Here is a 20,609-nt window from a genome sequence, read left to right as displayed (position 1 = left end):
GATGTTGACTAGTTCCTAGTTCGTGGGGCTTTCCTCCCTTCTAACACTTAATGTTATCATTTGTAAATTAGGAGGTGGTGGTAAGAAAATCAGGAGGTGGTGGTGGCGATGGAAAAATGTCTGAGAAAGTAGAGGGCACTGTTAATTATTATGTTAATTGGTATAACTAAACGTGCTCTTTCCCCGCTCTCCACCCCTCACAAACGTCTCTTGGCAATTTGCTCAATTTCTTCCAAAGGGCCCCGGGCCAAAATGGAGGAGCCTGGACTCCATCTCCCAGAGCGCCTGGCGGGGCGCTCTCTGCGCCTGCGCCGCAAAGTGCCCTCTCCGCCTCCTGGGAGTTAGAGTCGATCTTCTCCCCAGCCCGCCCAGTTTGCTTCCTTTCTCCACCTCCAAGCTTGATCACGCTGCCTTCTGGGAGGTGTAGTCCGTGGCCACTCGGACTCCAATTCCCAGCGGGCTTCGGGGCGGGAACCCGGAAGGGGAGGTTGGAGAGGAGCGAGTGGGGGAAACCCGCGTAGCCGAGAAGAGCTGCGGCGCGGAGAGATGGTGAGAACCCCGAGCGGGGGCTGGGGACGCTGGAAAGCTGGGGCGGAGGTTCGGGGCCGGTGGCGAGAAGGAAGGGGCAGTGGCTAAAGAAGAGGCTGGACGAGGAGAGATCGCTTTGGGGAGGGGTTTGGGAGAAACGGGAGCCGGAGGGAGTAGTAGAAGAATGGGGGCTGGGGAGGGGTCTTGGAGGTGGGGAGGGAGTCGAGCCTTGGGATTGATTGTAAGGGAGCTCCGAGCTGGGGAAGGGAGTCCCGAGTTGGAGAAGGGGCTGGGCGTCCCGACAGAGGCCCTGAAGGGAGCAATTTCGAGGGGGAGTAGCCTGGGGGATGCGGAGAGGCATGGGAGTCAGGGCTAGATGAATGAGGGGGTCTGTAGGCTCCGAGGGAGAAGCCAGCTGTGGCTGCGGTGGGTTGGGGCCTCTAGATCGGACTGGGGGCAGGAGGGCAAGCTGAGGTGGTGGAAGGAGAGAAATCAATGGTAGAGTGATGTGTTGGTTAGGCTACCGTACTGGGAATGGGTGGAGAGCATGAGATTAGGCGCCTGGATGTAACGATAGTTTGCCTAGACCAGCCAGAGACTCCCAAGAAACTGGACAGTCACAGAACTAGGATAAGAAGGCCAGAAAGGGCCACAGAGAGAACCTTTTGCACTCGCGTTTCTCCAGTGGGATCTCGAAAAGTGTAGTGGTTGTTGTGTACTGGCAGTCCAGGCTTCAGATCTCATTCGGTCACTCCTCGGTGACCTGAACAAGTCTCCCTTCTCTGAAACTTGGTGCCCTTATCTGAGTTGTGGGAACAACTTGCCACTGAGAAGAGGGAGGGCCTCTTAAGATTGTTACCCTCTCTAGCAATAAGTCCCCAGTCTCAGAGCTGTTGGTGGGAAGTTCCCCACCCCAGGAATGTGACTGGGTCACAGGTGCTGATGGATTCCCTCCTTATCAGTCCAACCCCGGAGGCAGTTTCTCAAAACCTGGCACTGCTCTGGGCATATCCCGGCTAAGAAGCATGCCATGCCCGGGCTCTCCTCAGTGGATTACAGCTGACATTTATGGTTTAGGAAGTGCCTGACCCTTTTCTTAGCTCTTGGTGCATATTAACTCATTTAATTCTGGCAACACCCCTAAGGTGTAGGTGCTGTTATTATTTCCATTCTACAGAAAGGAAGCAGAGGCACAGAGAACTTAAGCAACTTTCCTAATGTCATCCAGCATTAAACGGTAGGCTCAGGATTCCAAGCTAGGCATACTGGCACAGAATCTGGTTTCACCACTGCAATTCAGTCCCTTTGCCTTGTACTGAAACGCCAAGAGTAGGGCAGAGACTCGAGAACAGAGGCAGTCTTCAGTTTGAATTGTGGTTCTGTCATTTGCTGTGTGACCTTGGGCAAGTCTTTTGACTTCTCCTTAACTATGAAATGGGATCGGTAACCCTAGGAAGGTTAGAGGATCCAGGGAGGTCAGCACGTAAAGTTCTTGGAGTAAGTGCTCAATACACATGAGTTAGCATTTTTTGAGCGGGAGCGGGAAACAGACTCGAGAGAGAAAGTGGAAGACAGCGACCCGTGAGGGAGACATCAGCCAGTCTGCCTCCTTTTCGTTCTCTCACAGATTGCCCCCATATCTCACCCTTCTGGTGTCCCACCCACTACCCCTAGGCTCCCATGTCCAAGGGCGACTCCCCAAGGGGGGTTGCTCAGAGACTCAGTCTGTCCCCATTCCCATCGCCAGCCATATATAAATAATTCACTTCCCAATGCCCAGCCTGGCCCAGCTCCAGGCATTTCAGTGAATAGGAAATATTTCCAACAACTGTGTTTTCTTACCCCAACCTTTGGGTCATTCCAGCCTCCCCTGGCAGTCAGGTAACTTTGTAATTCATCTTGAAACAGTTTGGTTCATTTGTTGTGAGGCTTCCTGAGTTTATCACATAAGTTTTCTGACTCTGATGGGAAAGTTTATGCCTAAAAGCACTGGCCTCAGGTACACCGGGGTACAAATCCCTTCCTCTGCGCTGTGTGTCCTTGGCCAAGTTGCATTCCCACTCTGGCCCTCGAGTTTTCTTGTGTAACCTGGGGCCACATTCCAAGCATGGGGCTCTTGTAAGGAGATGATAAGGTAACGTATATAAAATGTTTAGTGAATACGAAGTATGAGGTGTTTTTATGATTTTTATTCTTTCGAGAAAGAAACTATTGAGCATACGCTTTGGAACCAGAACGCTCAGATTTGAATCCTGGCCCCATCACACACTAGCTGTGTGACTTTAGGCAAGTCACTTAACCCCTCTGGACCTCGGTTTCCTCTTCCAGAAAATGGGGGTTCCTTCCTTGAGTAGTTCACAGTGTTGATAGAGCACCTACTATGTGTAGACTGACACCTTGCCCCTGGGGAGCTTGCTGTTGTCACAGCGCTGGTGACATTTGTGCTCATTTTTCGGGTTTGGGATTTGTCTTACTGATTCATTTGCAGCCCCTCATGCTAGCTTTGCCTGCTTGTCCTTGCTTTCAGGGGTCTTTAACCCTTTGTCTTCAGCTCTCAGTGAGTTATCTGGAAACTTATTGGTTTGGGGGTAAAGCGTGCCAGCCTCTCACTTGTCCCTGTGCCTGTATGTCACATCTGGGGTCCCCTGGGGTAAGGTGACACTTTGCTCCCCCTTTCCTTTATTTGCCCGTCTTGGGAAATGTGCCTGCCTTCCAAGTCATTTTGCCTTTTCTTAAAATCTTAAATGTGTTTTTCAGCCTGTGCCTGTCCGAAGCTTACTCATACAATGATATTTTTACCATTTCTTTTCTTTTCTTTTTTTTAAAGTAGGCTTCATGCCCAGCATGGAGCCCAATGCGGGGCTTGAACTCACGGTCCTATGATCAACACCTGAGCTCAACACCTGAGCTGGGGCTCCTGGGTGGCTCAGTCGGTTAAGCATCTGACTTCAGTTCAGGTCAAGATCTCGCGGTCCGTGAGTTTGAGCCCCATGTCAGGCTCTGTGCTGACAGCTCGGAGCCTGGAGCCTGCTTTGGATTCTGTGTCTCCCTCTCCCTCTCCCCCTGCCCCTCCCCTGCCTCAAAAATAAAATAAACACTAAAAAAAAAAAATTAAAGACCTGAGCTGAGATCATGAATTGGAAGCTTAACTGACTGAGCCACCCAGATGCCCCTATTTTTACCAGTTCTAATGGTATATTTCTAGTAGCTCTGGTAATGCTGTATTATTCCTAAAAGTACAAGTCTTCCTGGCTTGTCACCTGCTCCATGATGCCATTCTAACCCCTCGATTAAGATCATAACCCTCACTATGGGGCTCCTGGGTGGCTCAGTTAGTTAAGCATCTGAATCTTGATTTTGACTCTTGATTTTGGCTCGGGTCATGATCTCATAGTTTGTGAGATCTGACGGCACAGAGCCTGCTTGGGATTCTCTCTCTCCTCCTCTCTCTGCCCCTCCCCGGCTCACATTCTCTCCCCTCCTCTCTCTCTCAAAAATAAATAAACTTAACAACAACAAAAAAAGATCATAATTTCCACTCCTACTCGCCGTATTTGTTTCCCCATAGCGCTTGCCACCTTGGAACTTAACTTACTCTATTTTTACTGTTACTGCCTCCAATTAGTATGTGAGCCCCAGGAAGGCGAGGATTTTTATCTCTTTTTCCCTGCATATCCCCAGTGCCCGGAACAAGCGGCTGGCACACAGTACCTGCTCTGTAAATATCTGTTTCATTAATAGGGGAGACCCAGTACACGACAGGAACAAAGGAATGTCCATATTTTGGTTACTATGAGGGACTAGGGTCAGTTTCACTTCAGAGTTCTTAAATAAAGAGGGACAAAGTCTTTGGTTCGGCCAGTGATTTCCAAACTGTTAGGTAGTCTCACGTTCTCTTAATAATCCCAGAGCCTGGGGGCGCCTGGGTGGCTCCGTGGGTTAAGTGTCTGACTTCGGTGAAGTGTCTTGACTTCCGCTCAGGTCATCATCCCGTGGTTTGGTTCCTGAGTTCGAGCCCTGCACTGGGCTCTGTGCTGACAGCTCAGAGCCTGGAGCCTGTCTCCCTCTGTCTCTGCCCCTCCCCCACTTGTTCTCTCTCTCTCTCTCTCTCTGTCTCTCTCTGTCTCTCTCTCTCTCTCTCTCTCTCTGTATCTCTCTGTCTCAAAAATAAACAAACATAAAAAAAATAATAATCCCAGGGGCACCTGGGTGGCTCAGTCGGTTAAGTGTCTGACTTTGGCTCAGGTCAGGATCTCACCGTTCATGAGTTCCAGCCCCGCATCAGGCTCTGTGCTGATGGCTCAGATCCTGGAGCCTGCTTCAGATTCTGCGTGTGTGTGTCTCTCTCTCTCTGCCCCTCCCTGCTCATGCTCTGACTCTCTGTCTCTCAAAAATAAATAAACATTGAAAAAACATTTTTTTAAATAAACATTGAAAAAAATAATAATCCCAGAGCCTGAACACTGAGCCTCTCCTTGGTGCCTAGCTGACACTGAGCACTGTACCAAGGTTGATCTCAGTGAATCATCAACCAGCCCGTGGGTGGGTATTGTTATTATCTGCATTTTACACTGGAGGAAACTGAGGCACCGAGGGTTAAGCACCCTGCCTATGGGCACATAGGGAAAAGTGGGAAAGCTGGGGTGTCTGCAGGCCCTGCCTGGATTCTTTCTGCATCTTGAATCTCTAGATCCTGAGGATTTGGATGATTCCTATCACTAGGGAGCTGTTGGGAAGGAAAATTTGAGAGGGAGGCAGAGACCAGCAGACCCTGAGGCCAAAAAGCCGAGAAAGGGGCCTGGATGAATCAAGATTGTGGACCGAATGGTGGCAGGAGTGGGGGTGGAGAGGGTGGGGGATAGAAGCAGCAGGACCAGGAACAGAGCTCTGGTGAGAAGCCACCGATTCCTGCGGGACGGTGGACCAGTGCATTCCCTGAGCACCTGCTCTGTGCCCAGCCCTGTGCTGCCGTAACCCTGACAGCCCTATCCCTTGGATGGAGGCGCCCCGAGGGCGGGGGTTGGTGGGGACATCACCGTGAGTCAGAGTGAGGGGGGCCCAGGCATCCACTTTTTATTGCCTTTCTCCTTTCTTTGTTTTATCCTGCTGTAGTTGACATTGTTTCCAACTTCTTAAGATGTGCACTTAGCTTGTGAATTGTTAGCCTTCCTCCTCTCTTTGTGCATTGATGGGAACGGGTTCTCCCTAGACCTCCTGCACTGCACTGTCCTCCCAGGCTGTCCCTTTACCTTCATGTGGGGATTCCTTTTGCCTCGCTTCCGGGGCTACGCTTAGTTCTTTGATCTGATAGCTCCCTTTTTCTTCGTTCACTGTTTTCATATTGGAGAAGCAAATCCTCCGGTAGCTTCCTGAGAAGGGTTCCCGGACAGGTATTTTTGTTTTTGCAGATTTGCGCCTCTCACAGAAAGGTTTTCAGCAGGGGAGTGATGTGGTCTGATTTCTGTTTGGAGCAGTCTCTCTGGCTACCGTGGAAAGGATAGAGCCGGAAGAGCTAAACTAGGCCAGTTGAGCCAAGTGCGGAGGCTGGAGCAGCTGTGCCTTCGAGGAGAGGTCCCAGCCTTCCAGAAACCCACAGGGTGGAGGGGAGATGGGCCCTCACCCAGGTCATTGTCATTCCGCAGTGACAGGTGACAGGTGCTGCCAGAGGAGGCCTCAGGAGGAAGAGATCCCGAATAGCTTGGGAGGGCACTCCCGAATAATTCCTGGAGGAGGTGCTGGGGGCAGGCCTTCCCCACGGGGGCTTGTCTGGAACCAGCCAGCTTTTCCCAAGAGGTCCCCAGTAGCCCAAGGGAAGACGGGCAGCGTGGCAGGGTTAGGAGTTTTTTCCAACAAATATGCATCGCATACCTCTAATGTGTTAGGGCATTGCCTCTCCAACTTAAACGTGCATACGAATCCCTGAGAGAGTTTGTCAAAGGGCACCTTCCGACTCAGCAGGTGTAGGGCAGAGCCCGAGACTATGAGACTACGTTCCCCCCCCCCTTTTTTTTTTTTACATTTTTTATTGTATTTACTTATTCTTTTAAGTTTATTTATTTTGAGAGAGAGAGCAGGGGAGGGGAAGAGAGAGAGGGAGAGAGAGAGAGACTCCCAAGCAGGCTCCTCATTGTCAAGCACAGAGCTCGACCTGGGGCTCAAACTCACAAACTGTAAGATCATGACCTGAGCCGAAATCAAGAGTCAGAGGCTTAAAGCTTAACCGACTGAACCACTCGGGTGCCCCAAGACTACATTCCTAACACACTCCCAGGGGCCACGGTTCCAGGGAGAATGGTCTGAGTCGCCAAGTGCTTGGTGCTGTTCTAAAAGCTGGGGATCTAGCAGTGAAATAAAGTGGACGAAACCACCAGTCCTGCGCGAGCTTGCGTTTTAGTGAGGGGAGACCGACAAACTTTATAGACAAAGTTTATAGTATATTAGATAGTGATATGTGCTACGGAAAAAAGCAAATCGGGGGCCCCTGGGTGGCTCCGTCGGTTGAGCATCCGACTCTTGATTTCAGCTCAGGCCATGATCGCAGGATCATGAGATCGAGCCCCCCCATGGGGCTCTGTACTGAGCTTGGAGTCTGCTTAGGATTCTCAGTCCCTCTCCCTTTGCCCCTCTCCCCTGCTTACATGCGCTCGCGCTCTCTTCTCTCTCTCTGTCTCTCTCTCAAAAAAAAAAAAAATCGGGAAGGGAAAGGAGAATGTATGTGGCTGTTGCTGGGGGGACTGCAGTTTTTGAGGACGGAGTAACTTGATCCACACAAAGTGCTGCTCGGTGAATAAAGCTGCTGGTACTTCATGAACTCCTGCCACAAAGCTGTGTCTGAGGGCATTTACTTCGCCCTTCTGTGCCTCCACTTCCTTGAAATGAGGTCAGAAATGGCGAGGTGACGTGAGAGTGAAGTGAGTTAATATCCGTAAAACGCTCCGAGCCAAGCCTGGCAACCAGCGAGTGCTCGAGGGTGAACCGCCGTCGTGATCGTCATTTTCTCTCCTGATACATTCATGTGGGTCATGACTGTGTATTTGGACGTCCGCCCCCTTTCTCATGAGCTCTTCGTGGTGAGCTCAGTGTCATCTCTGTGTCCCCAGCGCCCAACTCCAAGCCAGCACACAGGAGGGCCTCTGAATGTCAGCTAGGGGATTCTCGAACTGTTGGGATCTTTCCACCACGGGTGTTGATGGTGGGGTTCAGTTCCTTACTAATTTCATCTGTCCAGCCCGTCTCTTCTGGGGAGATGCTTTGCGGTTTCCCACCACAATTGTGTAGTGGCCAGACTGTTTGCCGTCCTGTTTTCTGGCTTTATATATTTTGACGCCAGAGTGTTATTAGCATGGGTCGCAAACGTTTGTCTATGATGGGTCGGTTTGTTTTGTTACCGACTGTGTGTACCGATACCTCTTGCTTTTGTCAGATGCTGCTATTTCTTTTTTCTCTTTCTTTCTTTCTTTCTTTCTTTCTTTCTTTCTTTCTTTCTTTCTTTCTTTCTTTCTTTCCTTCCTTCCTTCCTTCCTTCCTTCCTTCCTTCCTTCCTTCTTTCTTTCTTTCTTTCTTTCTTTCTTTCTTTCTTTCTTTCTTCTTTCTTTCTTCTTTCTTTCTTCTTTCTTTCTTTCTTCTTTCTTTCTTCTTTCTTTCTTTCTTTCTTTCTTTCTTTCTTTCTTCTTTCTTTCTTTCTTTCTTTCTTTCTTCTTTCTTTCTTTCTTTCTTTTTTCTTTCTTTCTTTCTTCTTTCTTTCTTTCTTTCTTCTTTCTTTCTTTCTTTCCTTTCTTTCTTTCTTTCTTTTTTCTTTCTTTCTTCTTTCTTTCTTTCTTTTCTTTCTTTCTTCTTTCTTTCTTTCTTTCTTTCTTTCTTTCTTTCTTTCTTTCTTTCTTCCTTCCTTCCTTCCTTCCTTCCTTCCTTCCTTCCTTCCTTCTTTCTTTCTTTCTTCCTTTCTTTCTTTCTTTCTTTCAACATTTTAAGGTTGGTTTATCTATTTTGAGAGCGAATGCACGTGGGCTTGCGCTTTCAGGGTTGCACAAGCGGAGGAGCGGGGGAGGGGCAGAGAGACAGAAGCGCAAGCAGGCTCCCTGCCGTGGGACCTGAACCCATAAACCACGAGATCGCGAGATCATGACCTGAGCCGAAATCAGGAGTCCATTGCTTCACCGACTGAGCCACCCAGGGGCCCCGCCGTTTTTTCTTTTAAACGGTATTGGCACTCTTCTACTTGTCTCTTCGTTCGTATTTGTCCGGTCTTTTTCCTTTTTTTTTTTTTTTTTTTTCAACTTTCAGTCTTCTGGGTCACCATGTTTTACAGTATTGGACCTTCATGGAGCATTCTCTGAAAGCTGACCTCGGGTAGGGCCATGTGGAGGGTTCAGTGTGTGGGAAGTTAGAAAATTCTGCTCCAGTGACCTCGGACACAGACAGAATCTGGCTGTGAAACAGAGTCTACACTGCCAGGCCTCGTAAAGTTTAAGACAGGGAGCTGCAGGGGAGGTCCATCCATTCAGTCTCAACGCTGGGCAGTGCTGCTGGGGACACCGTAATGACCATGACTGCTCTGGCCCTTCTGGGTTCACTGTCCAGCAGAAGAGACAAATCCATCTGTAGAGACAGGGATGACTCAGCATGGGCAGGGCTGGGACTCGTCAGAGATCCTTCTCTGGGCAGGTGGGAGGTTTCCCCGGAAGGGAGCTCAGGCAAGCCCTCCCTGTTACAGTTACATTTGAGCAAAGCACATGGATTAAAGAACTGAGCCACGTGGAGATCTGGAGGGAGAGCATTCCAGTTAGTGGGAAGAACCAATGCAAAGACCATGGAAGGGAAGAGTTCGGTGACTTTGAGGAGTCACAGCAAGGTGCCCGAGGGGGGGAACGCAGAGGGGGAGTCTGACCCAAGCTTGGAGATTCGCTTCTTAGAGAAAGGAATGGCTGAGCTAGTACCCCAGAGAATATATAGCAAAGCAATGGGGCACAGCGTTCTAGAATCAGATTCCCTGGATTCCTATCCCTGCTCCCACTCGCACCAGTTCTGCGTAGGCCACCTGTCTGGCTTCTGTTTCTTTATTCTTACATTGGAGAGGATAATAGTTTCTACTGAGGGTCAGACAGGGTTGCAAGTACTCAAACCACTCTCTATGCCAGATCTGGTGCCCTCCGGGGTCCACTGGGGGTGTGGAGGAGTGAGGAGGGATGAGGTTGGACTTGTAGGGTACCGGGGCTTTTTCCCAAGGGCACCGGGGAGTCATTCATGGTAGGTTTTGTACAGGGTAGTGACAGGGTCAGGTTTGTGCTTGAAGACCCTTCTGGCTGTGATGTGCAGGATTGGTGGAAGCAGGCACGGCTGGGGCAGGGTGGTGGAAGGACAGACAGGTGACACTTGGACAGATGGCTGCAGTGGAGTCACTTTGGATATCTCTTCAATCAGCCTGGCTTTGTAAGGATCTAGGTGAGCCCTGTTCAATAGAAATATAATGCGAGCCGTATGTGTAATTTAAAATCTTCTAGTAGCCACATTTTTTAAAAAGTCAAAAGAAAGAGATGAAGTTAATTTTAAGTAATTTATTTAAATTATATCCTAAGTATTATCATTTTAACAGGTAACTAATATTTAAAAAGCATTATTGAAAGTATTTAATATTCTTTCCTTGTACTAAGTCTGAGTCAGATTTGGGGCGCCTGGTTGGAAAGGCTGAATGGAGAGGTCCATTTGGACACACAGCTTGAGTCTTGAATGCCAAGCCCAGAGGCTTAGACTCAGTGCCGCGACAGAGGTGGGGAAGGCGGGTGGGGAGGCATCGCAGAGTTCTGTCATTTGTTTTTCAAGGATGATGTGATCCCGCTGCCCAGTTTCCCCCACTGGAAATCTCGGTCTCCAGGGTTCCCAACCAAACCTGGGCACTCAGATCTTTCTGCCTGGCTCCTTCTGCCCTCAATCCTGAAGCTGCCCGGCCCTTTAAATCTCAACTGTCAATCGGGGCTCCTGTTTAGAGGGAAAGCCGTGTAATGTACCTATCCCTGAATACCATGGCCTCTGTCCTGGCCTTGATCCTCCGTTTTAGCAAGAAGTTGGGAATTGTTCTACGCTCTCTTACACTCCGCTGTTTCCACACCCCCTTCACCTCTCGCCTACTCCTCCCTCTTTCGAAGTTAGGCCCCTTCGCCAAGCCATTCCTTATATGGGCACGGCCCCGAACGGCAGCCGCTCATTGGCTGGGGGCGTCACGCGCGCGTCTGTCAACAAAGGGGCGGAGAGAAACTAGTCGCGCGCCACCACGGCGCGCGACGTCCAGAGAGAAGGAGTGAGGGGGCGGGCCCTCTTCACTGGTGCGCGCATGCGTATGTGCTGCCTCCCTCTCCCGCCGCAGGGGGGCGGGGCTCGAGGGTGAGGGCCCTTTGGGGGCGTGTCTAGGTTTCGGGGGTCGTCCGAATGGGGGGGCAGTTCAAAATTTGGGGCTCCCTTCGCGGTTAATCGTTATTTGGGGGCTTGAGAAAGTGTTTGCGTGGGTGTGGGGGATATTTGGGGTTCCCTTGAGCTTAGGGGGAGCCTTGGGGTTTGGGTTTGGGTTCTTTCGTAATGTGGAACTTTCGGTTGTATTGTAGGGGTCTCCTTTGTGGTTTGAGATGTCTGGTGGGTTTGCGATTTGAGGAGCTCACGGAGAGACTTAGGAACAAAATAAAGAATCCAGGGGTACCGATGCTGGAGCCAGAATGCCTGGCCTCAACTTCTTCCTACCTGTCTGACCCTCGATTTGGGGTTAAACCTTCCTGTGTCTCATCTGGACACAGGAACTAATTAATACGCTAACCTGCTTCATCGGGACCGAGGAGGATTAGCAGGAATTGTTAGAACAGTATCTAAGAAACTCCAGCGAACACGCAATAAGCACGTGTCAGTTGTGAGGAGGATTCTTTGGGAGCATTTGGGGGTTTGGGAGACTTTGAAAAATATAAGGTTTGGGATTAGTCTTATGTGTTAGGGAGCTTTTATGTTTTAGGTTGTGGTTTTTTTGTTTTTTGTTTTTTTTTTTTCAGTCGAAGGGCTTGTGTGGATTTAGGAAATACGTATAGAGGTTTAGAAAGTATTTGAAGGGGAGTATAGGATTTCAGGAGACTCCTCTTTTTGGGGTATCTGTGAGGTTGGGAAATCACTGTGAATGTCGGAGTCCTTGGTAGACATGGGATTTGCGAGGGGTTCCTTGAGATTGGAGCCTTCTGTGCTGGAGGGGATATTTATAGGTTTAGGAATTTAAATTAGGTTTGGAGAGAGTCTGGATATTTGGGGGAAGGCATATATTCTGAAGATAAGGGTAGGGTCTGAATGGAGGATTTTAGAGGGTAGCCAAGTTGTAGAGTGATCTGTAGAGCATCTATAGAAAATGGCTTTTGCTATGTTTGTGTGTCTATTCCTGAGCATTTGGATGTATTGATGAATGGTAGACTTCGTCCTCTATAGGTTTTAGGGGTTGTATGGTGATTCTTGTTTGAAACAAAGAACTGGGATTTCAGCAGGGGTTGTAAGTATTTGAGGGGAAGGTGGGATCATGGATTATGAGGGATAAGTATTTTTAGGATTAGGACTCTCTTTGTGACTGGTGTCTGTGGGTGTTTGGAGGCTGTCTGGATTTTGAATGCTGTCCACAGGACCACGAAATGATGGAATTTTTAGTGGTGTCTGGAATTGCCTGAATTTAGAATTCAGGACCCCTGGAATAGTCTGTAGTGCAGGGGTCAGCTGACTTTTTCTATAAAGGGCCAGATAATGAGTATTTTAGACTTTGCAAGGCTGTATGTCCTCTGTTGCAACTCTTCTGCCATTGTAGTATGCAAGCAGCCATAGATAGATGAGCATGTTTCAGTAAAACTTTATTCGCAGAGACAGGCAATGGGCTGTAGTTTGCTGACCCCTGGTCTAGGGGCACGTGGGAGGTTGGAGGTTTGGGGAGGTTGGAGGTTTGGAGAGTATTTTGGTTTCAAGATGCCTGGAGGGAGATGGGCCCAGGGAATGATTGAGACGGAGGGATGTGCTGCCTGGTGGTCCTGCAGTGCAAAGCAGTCACGTCAGACTCAGTGGCAGAATTGTCTCCAGAGTAGGTCATGCACAAAGTCGTTGCAAAATAAAACGGTCGTCATTAAGAGAGCCCTGAATTGAAAAGTCCCGAAACCAAGTTTGAGGGCCTGGTGTTACGCCAAGTAAACCCTTCCCCACTCAGTTGACCTGTGTCCACCAGAGCAGGCCTTCTTATCCCAGAGGTCTGTGGCTGTGCCTAACGGAATTAATCACCTGCACGGTCTTGTGCGAGTGTGTGCGTTCTTTCTGGGCGAGGACACACAGCTTTGAGGGTGTCTCAGGGAGCCCCACGACTTGAACAAAGTGAAGAGCCGATTTCTTAAGGGCCTGGCTGGCTGTGACCTTGGATTTTCTCCCCCTGCCCAGCCTACCTCATTCCTTCCTCCGTGGGCTCAAGTAGCCGTAGCTGTGGGTAGGGCTGGGAATTCTTGTCTTTTGAGGAACTGGCTGTTGGGTGAGCAAGGAGACAAAGGAGGACCTGTCAGTTGCTGCTTCCGCTAGAGTCCAGGGTTATGGTAGCAGGAGGCCTCTGGATCATGAGTGAGGGCAGTCGGGCCACGGAGTATGACCTGCATGGTTGCGACAGGCTGCCGGCTCTGGTTACCTTCTGGGTGTTTAAAGACCGGCTCTCATCCCCTCTGCAGCCCTCCCTTTGCTCACCTGTGCAGCGGGGCAGGAGTAGAGTTGTCAGTGGTCTAAGGTGGTCTGTCCCCTCAGAAGAGGTTGAGGCCGGGTGGTAGGAGGAGGGCAAGCTATTCCCCCACCTCCCCAACCTCCTCTTCCCTGTCTCCAGGTGGCCTGCGGAGCCTCCCCTGACCATCCAGGCAGGTCCTGAAATGCGGTGAACCCCGGCCTGTCTGCTACCGTTTCCCAGGATGGACCGCAGCGGCCTCCTGCCCTTCCAGCTCTGGTGCCCCCGGCCCTTTGGCACCTACTCCCAGAACCAGCCGCGCCCGCCTGCCGCGGCCCTCAAGCCATCAGCCTGCCCAGAGCCGGGCAGCGGGGCCGAGCCAGACCACGGGCCTGCCCACTCAGAGAACACCCCGCCCACCTTGGCCACGGAGGCCCCTGCCTCCCAGCCTGCCCCGCTCCTCTCCGCAGCAGCTGCTGGCGATGAGGGGCGAGTCCTGCTGGACACGTGGTACGTGATCAAGCCCGGGAATACAAAGGAGAAGGTGGCCTTCTTTGTGGCCCACCAGTGTGGTGGGGGCAGCCGGGCCAGCTCCATGAAGGTCAAGGGGCACTGGGGCAGTGACAGCTCCAAGGCCAAGCGGAGGAGGCGCTGTCTTGAGCCTACTAAGGCTCCACCGGACCCAGGGGGCCGAGAGGGGCCCCCTGCCACTGAAGGGGCCCCAGCCTCAGCTGGTGAGGATGTAGACCTGCTCTCTGTGGCTGAGATGGTGGCCCTGGTGGAACAGCGGGCCGCCCTGGCCCTGCAGAACTACCCACGCCCCGGCACCCCGGCGCCTGTGGTCTTCGTGTCGGCTGAGCAGGGTGGGCCTGCCAAAGGGCTGGGGTCCGAGCGGAGGTCTGGTGGCGGGGACTGCAGCCGCGTAGCTGAGGCAGTGGCCCACTTTGAGGCCCAGCGGGACAGCCCTCCAGCCAAAGGCCTCCGCAAAGAGGAGCGGCCTGGGCCCGGCCCGGGGGAGGTGCGCATCGCCTTTCGTATCTCCAACGGCCGAGAGCCCCGGGCGCCCGACGGCAGCTTGCCCAACGGGAGCAGCGGCCGGCCCGGTTGTGCCTACCCTGGCAGCCCAGGCCCCGGGGCCCGAGCCAAGGACAAGATCACCTGCGACCTGTACCAGCTCATCAGCCCCTCTCGGGATGCCCTGCCCAGCAATGTGGAGTTCCTTCTGGCTCGGGCGGATGAAGCCAGCGAGGGGGAGAGCCCGGTCCCTGCCAGGCCTGAGGACACTCCCCCGGCGCCCCCTCCACCCCCTGCCCGGGACTGCGGCGCGTCAGGCTTCCACGTGGACGTGGTAGTGACGGGTGTGGTGGACGAATGCATCTTCTTTGGCAAGGATGGCACCAAGAATGTGAAAGAGGAGACGGTGTGCCTGACGGTCAGCCCCGAGGAGCCGCCCCCACCGGGCCAGCTCTTCTTCCTCCAGTCCCGGGGTCCGGACGGGCCCCCCGAGCCGCCCCCAGCCGACTCCCCCACCACCGCGCCAGGCCCGGACGACGCTGAGGGGACAGCGGACACCTCCCTGTGCCGCCTGTATCGGCACGTGTCGCACGACTTCCTGGAGATCCGCTTCAAGATCCAGCGGCTGCTGGAGCCGCGGCAGTACATGCTGCTGCTGCCCGAGCACGTGCTGGTGAAGATCTTCAGCTTCCTGCCCACGCGGGCCCTGGCGGCCCTCAAGTGCACCTGCCACCACTTCAAGGGCATCATTGAGGCGTTCGGTGTGCGGGCCACAGACTCGCGCTGGAGCCGCGACCCCCTGTATCGCGATGACCCTTGCAAGCAGTGCCGCAAGAGATACGAGAAGGGTGACGTGTCGCTCTGCCGCTGGCACCCGAAGCCCTACCACCACGACCTGCCTTACGGACGTTCCTACTGGATGTGCTGCCGCCGAGCGGACCGCGAGACACCTGGCTGCCGCCTGGGTCTGCACGATAACAACTGGGTGCTGCCCTGCAACGGGCCGGGCGGGGGCCGGGCCGGCCGGGAGGAAGGGAGGTGAAGCCGGGGGAGGGGTGGGGGGAGAGCCCACCGTGCCCACCCCTCCCCCTGCCCCCTGGGAGCCCAGGGCCAGGACTGGGTCACCCTCCAGACGGTGTTGATCCCCTTCCAGAACCGAGATGGGGTTCAGGGGGATGATTGAGAAGGCACTCCGATCGACCAACCCCTATTGGTTTTCTACTCTTCAGACCCAGGGCCCGTGGACCCCTCGAGCAGGGTGGTTTTTATCAGCATCTCAATTTCTTCTCCGTTCAGCCCCAACACCCTCCTTGCCACTCTACACCCCAGGGACCCACCAGCAGGGAGCAGACGGCAGCTAATTTTGGTACTACTTAAGGGTTCCCCCATTCTGGCCCCCTTCTGCTGCACCCCCCGCCCCCATCCCATGCCAGCCAGTTCTTTGTCTCTGGAGCTGTGTTCTCCCAAGAGGCTGCAGCATGCAAAGCCAGTATCTCTCCTGACCTGCCACACCAGGGCTCACCTCCTCTTTAGGAATTGGGGGCCATCAGATCACAGATCAGATGTGGCACTTTTCACGGCAACCTGCCATTTCTAGATGTTTTCCCCATTAAAACAATAAAAAAAAAAAAATCACTGTTTTCTTCTTAATCTAAAGCTACCAGTCTCTTCGCTTCCCCTAAAGAAGAGAAAATAAAGCTGAAATATAAAAATTCCCCATCTCCCATTATTTAAACTATTGCCATCGCTTCTCTACCCCCCCCCCCAAAAAAAAAAAGCTGTGAAGCCCTTTGCCTCGCTCTTGACAGCGTGGGGGGCCGGTGGGCAGGGACTGTGGGTTTGAATTTCCGGATTGTTTTTCCTTCCATTCTGGGTACTTGTTCAGGCATTGGGGTCTCTCCAGCCCCAGCCACGTGAGTTTCTTTAGAATCCTTTGGTCACCTGAGACCTTGATTTTTCAGGCAGTTTGGTCTGGGGTATTCTCGTTTGTTCTGTTTGGGGTTTTTTGTGGTTTTTGTTTTTTGTTTTTTTTCTTTTGATTTTGGATTTTCATCCTTGTGGTTCTGGAAGCTTCTGGTGTGTGGCATCTGACCAGTTTTGAATTGGTCCTTTCTATAAAATCAATATTTATAAGGCTGGGCCCGGACTGGTTTGTGTGTTGTTTAGGGAGGGGGTTGGAGAGAGGAGGGAGCCCTGGGCCACTGCATGGTGAGCTGGAAAAGACTGAGAAAAGAATCGTTAGCCAAGTCCCTTAGCTTGAGATTGTTTTTGACTCTCCTTCGTCTGTGTCCATTTGGATTCAAAAATCTCGACGTTATTAGTAGCCTAAACAAGATAGTTTTTATTTCTTTAGAAATCCAGGATGGGCAGGTACGGTGGCCCTGAAGTCATCAGGAACCCAGGCTGCTTCCGGCTCACTATTCTTTGGCTGTGGCCCCCATCCTCATGGTCTAAGATGGCTGCTAGAACTCCAGCCATCATTATTTTGCAGGAAGAGAAGACTCCTTCCTCCCAGAACTACTGCACCATACAACATTTCATTAGTCACAGCTTAAGCCACATGGAAGGGCTGCAAGGGAGACTGGGAAATGTTGTGCCTTAGCTGGTACATCATGCCCAACAACAAAAAAACTATTTTACTAAAGATTCCTGTGTTCCCCATAACTGAAGCTTTAAAATCCTCACTTATTTACTAAATAAGAAGAGGAATTAAGTCATTTAAACAATTCAAGTACAAAGGAAGAGAGAAGAATGGATTTTGAGAGCCAATTAACAGTCTCTGATATTCTCATCAGGGTATAAAAATGACCAGAGAGACTAGGATACATCACGGTCGTTATTTAATACTTAGATTTTGGAATCAAAGAGAGCTGGGTTTGAGTCTTGGCTTGGCTTTGTGGGCCAGTTTTCTGGAGGGAGAAACCAGATTATTTGGATTCTTCTGCTGAATAGAGGTAGTTAAAAAATCATAAAAGCATCAAATAGCCAATATAATACAGTTAAAGGACACATCACACCAGAAATTTAAGGGAAAGGTACATGGGGCATGGAAGCTACTTTTGCTCTGAGGGCATTTGCTTATGCCAACAAACTTGAGTTTCCTATTTGTAATCTTGTAGGGACAAGCAGACAGAAGTCAAGGCCAAGCCTGCCCAAGGTGGGAAATCTCACAGGAGCTGGGATCCCACCAAACTACAAGCTCCAGTAAGGATGACCCAGAAGACTGCAGAGAAGATGTTCTAAACACTGAGGGGAGGGGCGCCTGGGTGGCTCTGTCAGTGAAGCACCCGACTTTGGCTCAGGTCATGACCTCACGGTTCGTGAGTTCAAGCCCCGTGTTAGGCTCTGTGCCGACAGCTCAGAGCCTGGAGGCTGTTTGAGATTCTGTGTCTCTCTCTCTCTCTCAAAAATAAACATTAAAAAAAAAATTTTTTTTTTAAATAACACTGAGGGGAGCACAAGACCAATGGAGAGAAAAAAGTGGACCCCAAGAATTCATGGACACAGGCTGGCCCTTGGCTCAGGTTTGTGGCCCAGGTTTGTATCACCTGTGTTGCAGGGTACTTCTTAGCTGAGACGTCTGGCAGAAACAAACATAAATCCTCTGGGGTAAGAAACTGTCATCTAGAATGCCCACAAGTGATTTTTCAGACAATGACTAGTAGACAGTCACAGACAACAGCAGAAGCAGACTCACAAAGGCTTCACAGGGTGAACCGGTCAGGCACAGGTTAGAATACAGGTATCCCCCCCCGGCCCTTCCCGAAAGTTCAAGTTAATTCACCTCGCCTTTACACAAGACCTACATTAGTACGGTAACGGCTCTTTTCATAAAAGTGAAAATCTTCAGATCTCTTTCCTGCAGTGAAAATAGGTACCAGTGTAGGTCTTTTTGTAAAAGTGGTGGGACATGAACTTTTGGAAAGCAGGGGATACTCTTTGTGGCTTATAGGTTTCATAGGATTGCTCTATACAAGAGCTTGGAAATCTGGGGGGTGGGGAGTGGGCGGAAAGAAGCCACAGGAGCGCCTGGGTGGCTTAGTTGGTTAAGCATCCAACTAAGCTCATGTCCCAATCTCACGGCTAGTGAGTTCGAGCCCCACATTGGGCTCTGTGTTGACAGCTCACAGCCTGGAGCCTGCTTCGGATTCTGTGTCTCCCTCTCTCTCTGCCCCTCCTCCACTCATGTGCATGCATGCTCGCTCTCTCTCTCTCTCTCAAAAATAAATAAACATTTTTAAAAAGGGGGGGTGGGGGAGAGGGGAAAATGGGTGATGGGCATTGAGGAGGGCACTTGCTGGGATAAGCACTGGGTGTTGTATGTAAGCGATGAACCACAGGAATCTACCCCAAAAACCAAGAGCACGCTTTACACACTGTTATGTTATCCAGTTTGACAACAGATTATATTAGTAACAGTAACAGGAAAAAAAAAGAGCCACAGACTCAATAACCCAAAGTAAAAACTCAATAGCTGGGCTAAACAGCAAATAAGACATGACTGAAAAAAGAGTCGTTGAACTAGAGCTAGGTCTGAAAAGTAGCACAGAGACAAAAAAGAGACACACAAAAAAATATGAAAGAATGTCATGGAAAATACAATGTCTAACATATTCAGTTGACCTTCTAGAATCAGAAGAGACAATGGTACAAAGATAATATTTAAAGACAGGATGGTTGGCAAATCCTAGACTGATGAATGACACCAACAAGCCCAAATAATTATAAGCAGAGCGAATTAAAAAAAAAGTGCCCCTAGACACGTTGCATGAAAGTGTCCGGCTACGTGACCTATAGCCATTGATTTCTCTGAAGCTGTTTGTTCAAGTGCAAAATGAGAATACTGACCCTTCTTCGAAAGATCGATGTGTGAGTCATCGGCACCTGGATCGCTCAACAGGTGTACTTCAGATAAACCTAGCGGCCCCTCCAGAGTTGTAAAACCGGAAAGCCCCTAGTTTGGGGGACAAGTGGGAGCTGCGAAAGACACCTGGCCAAGCATCAGCAGCCTCATCTGTGAAATGGGGCTAAGGATCCCTGTCCCCGATTCAAGGGTGAAATGTGCATCAGGCCTCCCTGCCCGGTGCCTGGTACTCAGTACACCCCACTGGGAGGTCTTGCAGGAGATGTAGAGAGCCCGGGGTGTGTAACTGAACACACGGCTCCCCGTCTCTAACACCAAGGTGATGGTCTCCCCTCCCTCGGGGATGGCAGTGAGGCTAAGGGGAGATGAAACCCTCTCGAGTGCTTGGCACTGGGGGTAACACACAAGAAATGAACAAACAGGAGCCGTACCTGTGGCTTGAGATCCAGGCCACCCTGGCTGTTGATAGAAGACACAGAACTTCCATTTCTAAACTCGACTAGTGCCATGTCCACCTGTAAGAGGCCACCAGTGTCCCCCCAATCCCGCTCTAACTTGCAGTTAATTATGCGGCAGGAGGAGCTACTTTTTGTCAACCATCTGTTGGGCCAGCACAGGTGATTTCTGGGAGATGAGACATGGGGTTAAGAGTGCAGTCGTGGGTGAGGACGTGGGCTCTGTAAACAACGGGGTATCATTCTCAGCCCTAGCCACTTCCTTTGCAAAATGAGAACCGAAATTGTACCTACCTCAGGACTTGGGCGGTGACTCCATGAGCCAATCTGTGTAAAGTGCTCATGGCGCCTGGCACACAGCAGGTGCCAGATGAAGGTCAGCTACTGTGGGAAACCACGAACGAGGACCTATTTCTCCTCTCTCATTTGATATCCTGGGTTTCAGCCTGTGAGTTTTCTGGAGTCTTCTCCAGCCCCGAGCTGGCTCGGAAGGCCAGTGCTCACCTTCACTACGTAACTGCCTGCCGGGACTCCATCAAAGTCACAAAACCAGCAGGCACAGAGCCCGGCAGAGGACTCCCTTTCTAGGCACCCTCCATGTTATGGTTTTCTTTTGAGTAGGTTTGCTAAGCCGTTGGGAACGCACCTTAAGGACAGTGTGTCTCCCCCAGCTTTATGGGGGATGGGAAGGCTTCCTCGGGTGCTCATTGCAAAGTCCCAGCCCCTCTCTGGAGTTCTGATTCAGCAAGTTTGGGTGGTGGTTGTGGGGCGGGGGGGAACGGGAGGAACCTGGGATTCTGAATTTTTTAATAAGCACTCCAGTTGAGCATGAATATTAGGTAGGGTTGGGAAATACGTCCTCAACTGGAGTTGCAGTGACCCCCACCTTCTCACACTCCCACACCCACAACAGAAAGACAAAGGATGGTTTGGTAGACCTGGTGGGCAGTGAATCAAGGTCCGTCTTATTCCCTCCACGGACACACTCAAACTTGTCAAAACCGAGTGTTTCCCAATGTGACTTCTGAGGTACCCTAGTTCCATGAGCCTTGCAATA

General features: G+C 51.1%; 1 protein-coding gene across 2 annotated transcripts; it reads left to right on the top strand.

Moving 5' to 3' along the window:
• Positions 1-428: 428 nt before the first annotated feature.
• On the top strand, positions 429-18,448 carry FBXO46 (F-box protein 46). Of its 2 annotated transcripts, none has more exons than XM_027037828.2 (2): positions 429-549; positions 13,382-18,448. In XM_027037828.2, exon 2 carries the CDS (start codon positions 13,464-13,466, stop codon positions 15,273-15,275), a length of 1,812 nt encoding a protein of 603 aa, XP_026893629.1. In that variant the 5' UTR covers positions 429-549; positions 13,382-13,463; the 3' UTR covers positions 15,276-18,448. The 2 variants fall into 2 exon arrangements, with proteins under 2 accessions (XP_026893629.1, XP_026893630.1); XM_027037829.2 differs by lacking the exon at positions 429-549 and adding an exon at positions 8,509-10,902.
• Positions 18,449-20,609: the final 2,161 nt, after the last annotated feature.

The sequence above is a fragment of the Acinonyx jubatus genome, chromosome E2, assembly GCF_027475565.1.
Source record: "Acinonyx jubatus isolate Ajub_Pintada_27869175 chromosome E2, VMU_Ajub_asm_v1.0, whole genome shotgun sequence".
In the NCBI taxonomy this organism is placed as follows: domain Eukaryota; kingdom Metazoa; phylum Chordata; class Mammalia; order Carnivora; family Felidae; genus Acinonyx; species Acinonyx jubatus.
The sequence above is the reverse complement of the archived record's forward strand: the minus strand, read 5'-3'. Positions and strand labels throughout refer to the sequence as shown.

Excerpts from the sequence above, each read along its gene's own strand:
- FBXO46 (XM_027037828.2), top strand. The coding sequence starts at position 13,464 with ATGGACCGCAGCGGCCTCCTGCCCTTCCAGCTCTGGTGCCCCCGGCCC.